At 37.1% G+C, this 14277-nt stretch overlaps 1 protein-coding gene across 2 annotated transcripts in view; it reads left to right on the top strand.

Annotated features, from left to right (window-relative positions):
• The window catches only part of LOC122540689 (CXADR-like membrane protein), a 137489-nt gene extending 130080 nt beyond the window's left edge, over positions 1 to 7409 (top strand). For both annotated transcript variants that reach the window (XM_043676771.1, XM_043676770.1), the window contains exons 6-8: positions 2295 to 2417; positions 4465 to 4606; positions 6963 to 7409. In XM_043676771.1, coding sequence (XP_043532706.1) covers positions 2295 to 2417; positions 4465 to 4606; positions 6963 to 7248 — 551 coding nt within the window. In that variant the 3' untranslated portion in view covers positions 7249 to 7409. The remainder of the gene's footprint in view (positions 1 to 2294; positions 2418 to 4464; positions 4607 to 6962) is intronic.
• Positions 7410 to 14277: the final 6868 nt, after the last annotated feature.

Below are 14277 nucleotides of genomic sequence, written 5' to 3'. Positions count from 1 at the left end.
CAGTGTCTTGATGCAACTTCTTTTGTGTGTGTTGCCACTCTCAGACAACAACTCACCAGAACGAAGGACCCGATACCCAGCATGAGCAAAACCAATGTAGTGTACAAAATCCCATGCAAGGACTGCACAAAACACTACATAGTACAAGCAGGAAGACAGCTAACGGTCCGCATCCATGAACACCAAGTAGCCACAAAACAACACGACCAGCTATCCTTAGTAGCCACACACGCAGATGACAAGCAACATGAATTCGACTGGGACAACACTACTGTTATAGGACAAGCCAAACAGAGAACATCCAGGGAATTCCTAGAGGCATGGCACTCATCCACAGACTCAATCAATAAGCACATCGACCTGGACCCAATATACCGACCTCTGCAATGTACAGCTGGAACTGACAACCGGGAGCGGCAGATTCAAACCACTACAAATGGTGGAGGAAAGATCACAGAAGCGCTTCACAGGAGGCTCCCAAGCACTGAGGATGTCACCTAGACAGGGTACGAAACGCCTGCAACACAAATTCCCAGCTTGGCGAACAGAACCACAACAATTTAATAGGTCTGCCAGTATCTATTACAAGAATAGGTGAGTTAGTTCTTCAGGTGCCGAATGATCATTGCAAGTGGAAGTTAATAGAGACAAACAGCATTTAGAAATAAAAGCTATACATCTGTGATACCTTCCAACCTGAATAGAATTGACAGGTTTTATTTATTCATTAATGGGATATGGGTGTTGCTGGTAAGACCAGCATTTGTTGCCCATCCCTCATTACCTTTGAAAAAATGGTGGTGAGACGCTTTGAACTGCTGTCCATCTAGTGCATGTCCACCCAGAGTGCTGTTAGGAAGTTCCTAGATTTTGACCCAGACATAATGAAGGAACAATGATACAGTTCCAAGTTAGGGTGATGTGTGGCTTGGAGGGGAGCTTGCAGATACTGTTCTCCTACTACTGCTACCCTTGTCCTTTTAGGTAGTAGAGATTATGAGTTTGGAATGTGCTTGGTAAATAGGGAGAAAGTGATTGTTTAAGATGGTGGGTAACATGCCAATTAAGCAGGCTGCTTTCACCTGGATGGTATCAAGTTCCTTGCATATTGTTGGAGCTGCATTCAGCAACAATAGTGGAGAGTATTCCATCGCACTCCTTGTAGAGATGGTAACAGAAGTTAAGTTACCACAGGATGTCTAGCTTCTAACCTGTTCTTTTAGCCACAATATTTATATGACTGATACAGTTCAGTTCCGGATCGATAACTCCCTGGATGTTGATAGTGGGGAATTCAGTGATGGTAATATTATTGAATTTTAAGGTGAAATATTATTCTCCCCATCATTGTTGGTTGGTCTGCTGAGTGTTTTCAGCATTTTCTTTTACTTTAATTCAAATTTCCAACAGTTACAGTAATTTATGGAATTAATAAAGAAATTAAATTAAAAAACAACACTACTGTCAAAATATCCAAAATATGTAACTGTGAGGATGCTTTCCTTTTGGAGTCATGACCTCCTAGATTTTTCATAATTTTAATAATTTGGAATGGTACCTTGTTAAGGGTGGGCATTAGAAGTTAAAACAATGCTCTTCAATTTTTCAATGCTTTGTAACCAAAAAAAAAACTGGTAATTTATCATTGTATTGTCTAATTTGTTATGATAGATATCTTAATGCCTGAGAACAACACAAACAATTTGGTTCAGAGTCAAACCAAGCCAAACTCTCCCTCCTTGGACTACTCCATTCATCAAGTCCAAAATTCAACACTGGCAGGCGATGGAGGACTGCAGAAAACAGGAACAGGGAGTTATAACCACAATTTCCCTCAGGCAGAGCTCATGAATGCTGCTCTAACAGAAAGGCAGATGCAGATGTGCTTTAAAACATAGATGTAACTCAAAAGAAATCTTATTTTTGGACCACTCACATACTTGTGAGTGTACAATAATTACGTGGCACTGACACAGAACAAAGAGCAGGTTGTCTGCTTGTCTTATTGGCAGGAAGAATGACATGTACATAAGAGGCACACTTGCAGAAGAAAGAAAGAAAAAAATCTCAGAGATAAAGAATTCAGAATGGGAACTTAATTTAGTGAAAATATTTGATATCATTGGAAATTATTCAAATTTATTCAGCAAACAATGATAGAAATTTTACAATGTTACTGACATTTTACAGTTTTCATTTACAGCAATGTACTCTGAAGTAACCTTTCAGTTATTGACTTATCAAATGCTTTGCACAGAATTCGCCATTTAACAAGAATGTACTTTCTTCTTCAGATTCAAAAACTCCTGAAATGCTTTTGCTGAAGAATTTGAGCCAGATGAATGCTGGTCTATACAAGTGCAGTGCCATAAATGAAGCAGGAGAAGAAAACTGCATTGTTAATGTTGTAATTATGAGTGAGTCATCAATCTGAATAAATTACATCAAAGAACTTGGGAATTGCACCCAAAAATGCACTACCAAACAACTTAAATCGGATTTATTCACAGTTGCCCGGATTTTGGTCTTGTAATGATAATGAAATACTATATGCTCACTATAGTGAACATATAGTATTGTTACTCTGTGAAATTTACATTTTGTTGTGGGCCTATATGATGCTAAAAGGGGAACTCAAAAAGTTGCTGCTAATGATTATGAACTCCTCTTTCTGTGGACTGTCACCTTGCTGTGATGGAGAAACTTGAGTATTCCATTGATCATAAGAGCGATGTTGTCAGGAGTTCTGAATTCCTGGCAAGTTCTGATGTTATGATGGTAGGGTGAGAGGAGAGGTACCAGACAAAGTACAGTCCAAAGCAAGATCTCAACAGTGATCCAGGCACTTGTTACACATGTGATACCAACAGTTGCAATGGCAAGTGAAGGATGCAGCTTTTGGGAGATCCCCACTCATTGAGGTTTTCTTGCCATCGGAGCCAGATCTAGTTTCTGTCAAGGACCAAATGAGTGTTGAACGTGCAACAGCATTCCCATTTTAAAATATGTCTCACAAAAGGCATCTATCTAGACCAAGGACCTCCTAGTAACACCTGCCAAATGTTGGGCTGTAAGAACAGGCTCATCAGCCACACAAGGAACTATAGAACTCATGACATGGAATTTCTGAGATGGGCAATAATACATGTTTTAGAGTGATTGCTGATGACGACAGCATGCTCCTCTGCTTTCAAAGCCGTATTGATAAAAATTGTTTGGAAATCACTGGATTGAAATAAATTTACATTTATTCCATTCTGTGCGCAATGAAAATATTGAAAAACTTAAACCTTGTTGACTAAAATCTTATTGTCGAATCATATTGTTGGGATACTAATATAACTTTATGGAGTCAGATTTTTCTATCCCATGATTAAAAAACAGTTTAATTTTAAGTTTAGTAACATTTTACAATTTCCAGCTTTATCTAGTGTATGTTGCAGCCTTTATTTTTCTTTTTGTAAAACAATGAATGATAAAACCAGTTTGCTACTTTCTGGTTTACTGTCTTGTGAGACGTCCTCTGTGTCAGTGGTTGCTTTGCCTGTTTGATGGCGTCATTGTTGCTGGATGCTGGAGCTTCCCTGTAGTTGGCATCAGAATGAAATTAATACCAGGAAAGGAAAAATCCACATTGCAGAGTTCATGAGATGTTTCCGCACAGCATTTGTTTTATTCAATGGATGAAGGTGTTGCTGACTCGGCCAGCATTTATTGCCCAACCCTAATTGCCCAGAGGGCAATTAAGACTCAACCACATTGCTGTGGGTCTGGAGTCATGTGTAGGTTAGACCAGGTAAGGATGGCAGTTTCTTACCCTAAAGGACATTAGTGAATCAGACAGGTTTTTACCAACATTTGTTCATGGTCATCATGAGACTCCTTTAATTCTAGATTTTTATTGAATTCAAATTTCACCTGCTGCCATGGCAGGATTTGAGCCCAGGTTTCCAGAACATTACCCAGGTCTCTGGATTAACAGTCCAGTGATAATATCATTCGGCCATTGCCTCCCTGCAGGGAGCATAATTGCTTCAACACTGACAACAAAATCTGGGCTAATGAAACTTATAGTGACAAAGAACCAATTATGATATTTTATGGGGAAAATAAAAATATTTGTGCCGCATGACTGCATTTTACATTCAGCGTGTGCCACGTTAAAAAACAGTTTAAAACATTATCTGTTTAAGTAAGGTCTGTAACCTGCTTAACTATGAGAAGTTCAATCTGTTAGAAAGGCAAAATAGAAATTCTGAATTCACAATTATCATATAGATCAATAACGAGCATAGAGCAGGAAAAAAAACAAGTTAATGGAAAATATATGTTGTGATAAATTCACAAAGATAAGTATTAATGGAAACCCACAGTTTGCTAAAATAACCATAAGCATCCTTTTATGCACATTAATCTAGTTGGACATGGATATCAATATTAATTTGTCTGCTTATTTTTTTCCAGATGAGCTCGATCCTTGGATCATTGCTGCTGCTGTTATTGGAGTCATAGTTGGGCTATTATTAATCTTCCTAATCATCTGGTTGACACTGTACCTGAAAGAAAAGCATAAATATGAGGAAGAAGAAACTCCAAATGAGATCAGGTAAAGTGGTAATGTGGTCAAAACGATACACATGATCACCCAGTTAACCTGGAGATTTGAATATTGACCATGACCTTGTCACCAAAATCAATCTGAGGGAAACGTACTGAAATTAACATTTTTTTAGTCAAAGGAGACTGAAACCAATTAACAAGACCTGTATGTCCTGTTTGATTTATACCTTTATGAAAAGTCTATATGTTGGAGATAGTAAATAAAATCACCTACAATTATCCAGCTTAAAGAGAGTAAATCAAAATATACAAATGAGCTATATTTCATTCAACTTTTTTTCAGCAGACCTCAAGAGCTGGGTTTGTAACTGGAACAAGAAAACATTCCCTCCCTCTATCTCTGCTCTCTCAGGAATTGCATTGAATTGGAACAATGTCTGAAAATTGATAACTCAAAAATATCTGCATATTTCAATGCTGCCACTGATCCAGAAATTCCTAACCAACTGTGATCTCATTTAAAACCTGATAGCTCAGGAATACCCTTAGAATGTAAAACTATACATGCTTTTGTCTTTCAAAAAAGGGTTAGTGAGCTTGAAACATTATCTTTGCTCTTCCTGCCACAGATGCTGCCAAACCTATAGATTTGCTCTCTCACTTTCTATTTAATTTCAGAGCTCCAGCATCCATAGTATTTAGCTTTTATTTTATTTACAATCTTTTTGGGCTGAACGTTATCCCCTTTATTACTTGGTAAATGTTTCTGTGTATGTTTGATGCTTCATCATATTTTTCTTGCAGTTGAGGAAGTCACAAAGTTTCTCTTCTTTCACTCAAGAAAACCTTATCATTCTCTCCTTATTGCTTCTGGTAAACTTGTTAAAGACAATTTAATTAGAGTGAAATATAGCTGCATGATAAAAATTTAAAGCATTTTGATGTAACCAACTGAGGAAGGTGAACAGAGAGGAGCTAATTCACCTCTCCTCACCTGATCATAACATAGTTGCAAAATGATTTCATGGTATAAAAAGCAAAGAGAGTGCTCATGGCTGTAAAAATACAAAAGGTCTGTCCATTGTCGAAATGAATATCAAAAATAATGAACAGTTATATCCAAAAAGCAAAGCCCTGAGACACAAAATTAAGATTGGCATATGCAAACATGCAAAAACAAAATGGGGGCACTATATTATTTCCAGAATTATCAGCATTCTGCTTTGCAGACTCTTCAACCTTGTTTCCTGAGTAAACATATGGCAAGATCTACCACTGAACAACCCATATTAACTTTGAATCACCCAAGCTCATGCAAGTTCAGAATGGTTGCTTAACTGGAGGAAGGGCTGCCAATTATAAACCCAGAATAATATTACATGCTACAGGACTGTGGACCAGATAGACAATAAGGAACCACGATCCTGCCACTTGAGCAGCCTTTGACAAATATTCAGTTCATTCCTGAACAAAGTCCGTCTAAACAATGTTTACCGACATTTGTACAACTGTCATCTCCATTACAGTTCAAAAGACACCAATGTACTCAGATATCTATTAGAATCAAATGAATAATTACAAAACAGAAGGAGACCATTCAGCCCAACCTGTCTCTTAATTAATCTCAAGTTAAATTAATCCCACGTGCCCAGTCTTTCATCATAGCCTGCTGGATTTTCCTCATCAGGCGATTATCGAATCCCAGTTTGAAAGCCATACTTTAATCTGCCTCAACCACATTCTCAGGCTATGCATTCCAGATCCTAACAATGCATAAAAATGCTTTTCCTTATGTCACTTTTGGTTCTCACCATGAACACATAAGCAGACAGCTGTCAGGAAATGCTTCTTCAAATAATTTTCCTTTTGAATGCCACACTCTCAATATGTTGCTGTCAAAAATGGAACTCTTTACTCCAAGCATTAGCATTGTGTGTTCAACAACTCTTTACTCCTCAACTGAGGAGAACAAGACACCGATTACTGACTCACCAACAGAGGAATCCAAGATTTGTAGGAATGGGCCAACTCAGGCACATATGCGAAGAATGGGAGCAGCCTCTATCATGATTGCATACTCTCAAAGCAGCTGGCTACGTCGACCATTTGAAGTGTGCATATTTCTATTAAACAAATACAAATCATATTGTTACAAAAATAATTGAAATTCACCATTTGTCTCATTCTTCCTTTCCATGATGAGGGACTAGCATCCACTTACCTGCTTCATGGTGGTTAAACTCAGAAAACTCAGCAGTGGTAATTCTAAACAGAAATTAAATCCATTGATCTGCTTTACCATTTAAGAATTTGTTCCAAAGCTAGATTCTTTGCTTCTTTACATTCCAAATTCAAACCTTGATTTATATATTTTAAACATTTTTTTTCATTGCACTGAACAGGGAAGATGCTGAGGCGCCAAAAGCAAAGCTCATTAATTCACCATCTTCAGTGGGGACAGGAAGCACAGGATCTGGTTCCTGTTCAGTCAATTCTGTCAAAAATGCAACGCTTTACCCCAAGCAGCCTCAAACATCATCAACTGAGGAGAACAAGACACCTATTACTTACTCACCAATAGAGGAGGCCACTATCGATAGGAATGGGCCAACTCAGGCACATATGAAAAGAATGGGAGGAGTTCCTGTCATGATACCTGCCCAAACAAGGGCTTTTCAGACTGTATGAGCATTAATTGGGGGGAAATATTCTCCAACTAATGTACTGGGAAATTTCATCAACTTTGGAAACAGTTGAACTTAAAGCTGGAAAGTCTGACCTGCAACCTGCCCATGTCTGAAATTTGACATCAGTGAATTTTGTTGACTAAACAGGATTGATTTACTTAGGCACCTTCTCACATACTGATTGCATTAGGGACAAAGTCCAGAAAAAAATAGATTTCTATTGAACAGATGAATCTACTTTGCACAATAGAAGTTCTGAGGCTGGCTTCACTGATTCTTACACAAAGACAGACACACATAGACACACATATATAAAAACACACAATTCTAATTGAATTCTGTCTGAATTTGCTGAACTTGTGGAATGTTGAGAAACAAATGATATTTTAATGTTGCCCAGAGCTGGGGAAATAAATGACTTATTCCAGAATGTTCTGAAAGAAAACTGGGATAAATTCAAGATTCTCGGCTTGCCGCTGGTTTTGGTTTTGTAAAATGTACATCAGGACTTTCCAGTGGACATCCCAACCTACAGGCTATAATAGGATTCCTCTATGATTGTAGGCTGTGCACATGTTATACTCTCAGAGAAGGACTCTAATGGAGAATAATCTTTGAACTGGGAATCCACAATAAGTAGTGCATTTTCATTTATTTGAAACTATACAGGCACCACAACACTAATTTCATTAGATACAGCTTAGTAAAAATGATACTGGAGGATATTGCTACTGGCAAAATAATTCAGAGGTTACATATCTTTAAATGGACCAATAATGACAATTTATGCCAAATGATGTACAAAATTTAAGTTGGTATGGAGCCTGCAAAAACTAGGGATAAACGTTCTGCTGATTTTTCATGCAAATTTGACAATCATACAGTTCATGTGGTTATTGCTTTTAAATCAAAGAAACATATGAGTAATACAGGCATGGCACATATCTTATGATCAACTTTTAATATCTTTGCTATTCAAAGGTGAGTGATTGACAACACAACTTTATTTCTTCTTTAACTTTCATGTACTAACCACTCTCTTGATAAATAGGTTTCTCTGAATTCTTTACAGTATTTTGTACTTATGGTTTTTAGTTTTGAACATCTTCTCTATCACTACATAATGAAATCCCTTCAGTGTTTCAAAGTACTCTATTAAGTGATCAAATGTTGCTATAGCATGAATCAAGTTGTATTGAAGATCAAACTGCACCTTCACGTGCTTTGGTTGATATCAATTACACTTAGTGAATTACATTTCAACAGAAATATTAAGGGTAACAGAACATTGGTTGATGCTATTGAATTTTTGTTATGTACTTTTTGCTAACTCTAGTACATACTATTTTCCTTAACAATGTCAAGAAATAGGGCAAAGTTTTTTTGAGAGAGTGAGATTTTTCCAAAAAAAGGTATAGGGAGGAGTAGAAATCATCTTCAGAAACTATTGTGGCCCTGATAAGAATATAAGAACATAAGAACTAGGAGTAGATCTTCTGGCCCTTGCTCCACCATTCAATCAGATCATGGCTAATCTTTTCATGGACTCAGCTCCACTTAACTCCATTTTCACCATATCCCTTAATTCCTTTATTTTTCAAAGATGTATCTACCTTAGCTTTAAAAGTGATTACTGAAGTAGTGTCAACTACTTCCCTAGGCAAGGAATTCCATAGATTCACAACCTTCTGGGTGAAGAAGTTCCTTCTCAGTTCAGTTCTAAACCTGCTTTCTCTAGTCTTGAGGCCATACCCTCTTGCCCTAGTCTCACCTACTAGTGGAAACATCCTGTCTATTTCTATTTTATCGATTACCTTCGTAATTTTATATGTTTCTATAAGATCCCCCCTCATTCTCCTGAATTCCAATGAATATAATCTCAATCTACTCAGCCTCTCCTCATAAGCCAACCCCATCAACTCCAGAATCAACCTAGTAATCAATACAACTCTCTTCCTGTTTCATTTTGCTGGTGTTGAGTAATCACTCATAAAATGCTTCGCCCCAATGCTAAATGTCATTATTGTTATCTACTATCCACATGTGCTTATATGTTGTTTTTAGCCTGCCAAAAATTATACATTTGAAAGGCATTAAATCTCCCTCGAATACAAGGGTTTGCATTTCAAATTTTGTTGCCTCTGGCTTAGTAGAGACAATGGCCTCAAAATTGCTGTCAAAGTAACAGCGAGATTAATATCATGTTATTAATGATGTGCAAGTACCACTGCACCTTCAGATGAAGGCAGCTATACAAAACACAGAAGTGAATATTTTGTTGTCAGTCAACACCTGAAAGAAAACTATTGGGGAGATTCCTTCCTTCAGGTTTTAATTAGCTGTATATTGTTTCAAACTTCAATTATTTGTTCTGTCTCTGTTTTCTCTTTTGCATGTTTTTAATTTAATTAATTAGACAATGCATTCATCCACTCCAAACTCCACTTCCTGATTCAGCCTGTGTGCTGTTCATTTAACTTGATTAAGAAAATGCACAATTATTTGCCCTCTTCATCCAGGTGGTTGATGCCTGTTAGAAAATGTTGCACTCTTTCCATCTCATACTTTCAGTGACTTTAAAATACCATGGAGATGAACAGCTTTATGGGAGTATAGCAATAGAAGTATAGCAATTTTTTGTCCTGTTATTGTATTATTTGGTTCATGACTTGTCTAACTGAACAATGGGCTCTGTGTACTGCATTTTACAAATCTGGCTTCTGCCAATTAATTTAAAATAGTTGATCATGAATAATTACTTTTCAGATTTATTGTTTTTTGCTTAATCTCATCCAAGAATTTTGCAATTTACAGAGTGTATTTTTCAATGCAGACTTTTATTCAATAATAGACTTATAATCCCTAAAGATTGGGTGTGGACACCATACAAAGACATGTAGTTATTAACAATACTGTAAAAAGACCATGGAGTTCATAACTTGTAGAGCTTAGAAATTCACATTGGTCCAATGTATGGAATATTGTGCAACATATTGGAATTCAGGGACATGGGCCAAATACTGTTCAGAGCCATTGTATTCATGTCATTCACACAGTAAGAACTCAGATGGTCTCCACTTACTAAGATTCACCACACAACTTAACCAGGGGAAGTTGTAGTGTGCAGGCATGTGTATTCCTATGTCTTTAACAACAATGGGAATTTTGATGGAGTAAAATTTAGCAACTTTGAAAAATATATTAAAAACAACTGCTAATTTGGTAAGTGCATATTCAAAAACAAAAATAAACAGATAAGTGTATTCTGCCTGAGAAAACCTCAAGTGATTCAATATGTAAATCTATTCAGAAGAGACAGAAAAATTTAATTGGGAGTTCTACCAGATGCAAACAGATTTGGACTTTGTGTTTACTTTTATTTTTATATATGTTTATGTAGTTAGAAACCTGTGTATCCATTGATCCATAAATATTTGCTTAAAAACTGTCTTTTGTTTGGAACAGCCAAATTCCATGGTTTTTGTTGTTAAAGAGTGGAATTCAAATGCAGCACTTGATGATATTAGTATTGAAAATATTGGCTCATTGCATTTTCTCTCGTGAGCTTAGGAAGTTGCAAAATCTTGGTATGCCCAGTACAACTTAATCGAGGAACATTCTGAATGTTTGGACATTCAGAATGGACATTATATTTGCTCAATCAATCAAATTACATACAAAATAAAACCATTGGAGATTTGTTTGCTGCTGGTTTCAGCTGTTACAGGGCAAAGTTTATTCATTTGATTTTCCTCACTCAGTATTGTGAAAATTAATTACCAGGCCCTCGCATTAGATCCTGTCAACCACTAGTTAGTAGTGCATCTGTGAAAGATTTTGTTGTTAATTTTAAACATTCTGAAAGAAACTAGCAAAGATTTGAATTTTTGGCTTAAAGGGATAGGAAGCAAAAGCCTTTTACAAAAGGATCTTTTGAAAGGGAAATAATGCTCAACTATGAACTGCTTTAATATTTATTGTTACAATAATCACAAAGCACCAAATCAGAACACTATCAACTATCCAACACTTCCCTTGCAATTGTGCTTTATCACTCAATTATAGGACAGTTTTCAAAATATTTTAAGTAAGTATAATCTTTATGTTGAATTGTATCAGTCAAATATGAAATTGGAGGTTCATAAGTGTATAACAAAGCTGCAAAATATTGACTGTATTTCCCATTTTTAAAAGACACTCTTTCCTTGCTATTGAGTGCACCACATCATACAGACTTCCTGAGGTGTGAGGACAGGCCTCAACCACTGGAGCTCATTATGCAAATAGTAAACATACCAGAGCAGTTTGTGATGCTTCCCATAATTTTCCACTCTCCTGTGATGAAGACTGTGACATTTAGGTGGTGCTCCATCTACTCCAATTCCCTCCAAACCCACATGACTATATCCGATATCATTTTTGTGAATCTAAATCCTAGTATATTTAATACCAATGTGTCAGGAATTGATATTGATTTTAAATTATCTTAGATGTACCAGTTATAGAGATATAGAGTCACAGAGTCATACAACAGGGAAAGAGTTCCTTTGGTCCAACTCATTTGCACCGACCAGACATCCCAATCTGACCTTATCCCACTTGCCAGCATTTGACCCATATCCCTTTAAACCCTTCATATTCATATACCCATCCAGATGCCTTTTATATGTTGTAATTGTATCCAACTCCACTACATCCTCTGGCAGTTCATTTCATACATGCACCACCCTCTGCATGAAAATGTTACACTTAGGTCCTTTTAAAATCTTTCCCCTCTCACCTTACACCTATGCCCTCTAGTTTTTGATTCCCTCACCACAGAGAAAAAACACTTTGTCTATTTACTCTGTCTATGACCCTCATGGTTTTATAAACTTCTGTAAGGTCATCCCTCAGCCTCTGACATTCCAGAAAAAACAGCCCCAGTTTCCCCCAATAACTCAAATCCTTCAGTCCCTGCAATTTCCTTGTTAATCTTTTCTGCACCCTCTGAAGTTTAACAACATCCTTCCTATGGGAGGGTGACCAGAATTGCACACAGTATTATAAAAATGGCCTCACCAATGTCCTGTGCAGTCGCAACATGACATTCCAGCTCCTGTACTCAAATGAAAGCAAGCATGTCAAACGCCTTCATCACCACCCTGTCTACCTGTGACTCCACTTTCGAAGAACTGTGCGCTTGCATCTGTAGGTCTCTTTGTTCGGTAACACTCCCCAGAGCCCCACCATTTAGGTAGCACGGTGGCACAGTGGTTAGCACTGCTGCCTCACAGTGCCAAAGACCTGGGTTCAATTCCCACCTCAGGCGACTGACTGTGTGGAGTTTGCACATTCTCCCCGTGTCTGTGTGGTTTCCTCCGGCTGCTCTGGTTTCTTCCCACAGACCAAAAATGTGCAGGTTAGATGAATTGGCCATACTAAATTGCCCGTATTGTTAGGTGAAGGGGTAAATGTAGGGGAATGGGTCTGGGTGGATTACGCTTCGGCGGGTCAGTGTGGACTTGTTGGGCCGAAGGGCCTGTTTCCACACTGTAAGTGAGTAATCTAATTAACCTGCCTAACCAAAATGCAATACCGCCCATTTATCTAAATTAAACTCCATCTGCCACTTCTTGGTCCATCTGGTCAAGGTTCCATTTTACTCTGAGATAATCTTCTTCACTGTTCACTACACCACCTATTTTGGTATCATCTGCAAACTTACTAACTGTATCTCTTATATTCGCTTCGAAATCATTTATATAAATGACGAAAAGCAGTGGACGATCCTTGTGGCATACTAATGGTCACAGGCCTCCAGTCTGAAAAACAACCCTCTACCGCCACCCTCTGACTCCAACACTCATGCCAATTTTGTATCCAATTGGCTAGTTCCCCCTGGATCCCATGTGATCTAACCTTACTAACCAGTCTACAATGTGGAACCTTGTTGAATGTCTTGCTGAATCCATATAGACATCTACCGCAATTTGTCACCTCTTCAAAAAACTCAATCAAGTTAGTGAGACAGGATTTCTAACACATAAAGCCATGTTGATTATCTCTAATCAGTCCCTGCTTTTCCAAATACATTTAAATCCTGTCTCTCAGAATCCCCTCCAACAACTTATCCACCACTGATGTCAGGCTCATTGGTCTATAATTCCCTGGCTTTTCTTTACTGCCTTTTTTAATCATGGCATGCATTTGCCAATCTCTTCCTGCACATCTTTGCCATATTAGCATGTTTATTTTTAAATTTTATGTGTACAAAATGGAATAGTAGAAACTATATAGTTTAGAAAGTGTTAAACACTAAATATAACAGATAAAAAAATAATGATTTGAATGCTGGAAATTTGAAATCAAATCAGAAAGGTAAGTAATATGTAGCAAGCCCAATGGTATCTGATAAGAGTAGAGCCAGGCTGACAAAGCATCTTCACCCAACATATGAACCTAGATTTTCTTTCAGTTGTTGATGGGTCTGCTCTGAATTTACAGATTGTTTTCTTTTTTTATTGCATGCTTATAGATTAAAATATTTGAAGGTTACAATCTTATATTTGTACCACATCAAAAATAATTTGAGAAACAATAATTCCCTTTTTTTAATGTAGGGAAGGCTTACTTTGTGCATTTTATGTTTTGTTCTTTTTTTTGTCCACAAACTTTATACTGCCAGATTTCAGAACTGCCATTTCCACTCACCAGCTGTCCTCGACAGTTTTACATTGACAGATTTACATACTAAGACAAGATAATGAAATTCATGTATAATCAGCAACCAACGATATAGTCCAAGGCTTGTAACTATAACACCTAGAGATTCATTAATGTGATTAAATAAAATTCTAACATAAAATTGTAGTAAAGATACTCGGATAATTGATGCCAGCTTTCCTCAAGGCATCCGGGATTCTAATTAATTGCAAGCTGTTGTAGTTAAAAACAAATGATTAAAAAAATTACATTGGACTAACACTTGGTGGTAAATTAAATGCCAGCATTTGTTTGTTCAGAAGTCTGTACTTTTCTGTTGTTCTTT

Source organism: Chiloscyllium plagiosum, chromosome 35 (assembly GCF_004010195.1).
Source record: "Chiloscyllium plagiosum isolate BGI_BamShark_2017 chromosome 35, ASM401019v2, whole genome shotgun sequence".
NCBI lineage: Eukaryota > Metazoa > Chordata > Chondrichthyes > Orectolobiformes > Hemiscylliidae > Chiloscyllium > Chiloscyllium plagiosum.
The sequence above is the reverse complement of the archived record's forward strand: the minus strand, read 5'-3'. Positions and strand labels throughout refer to the sequence as shown.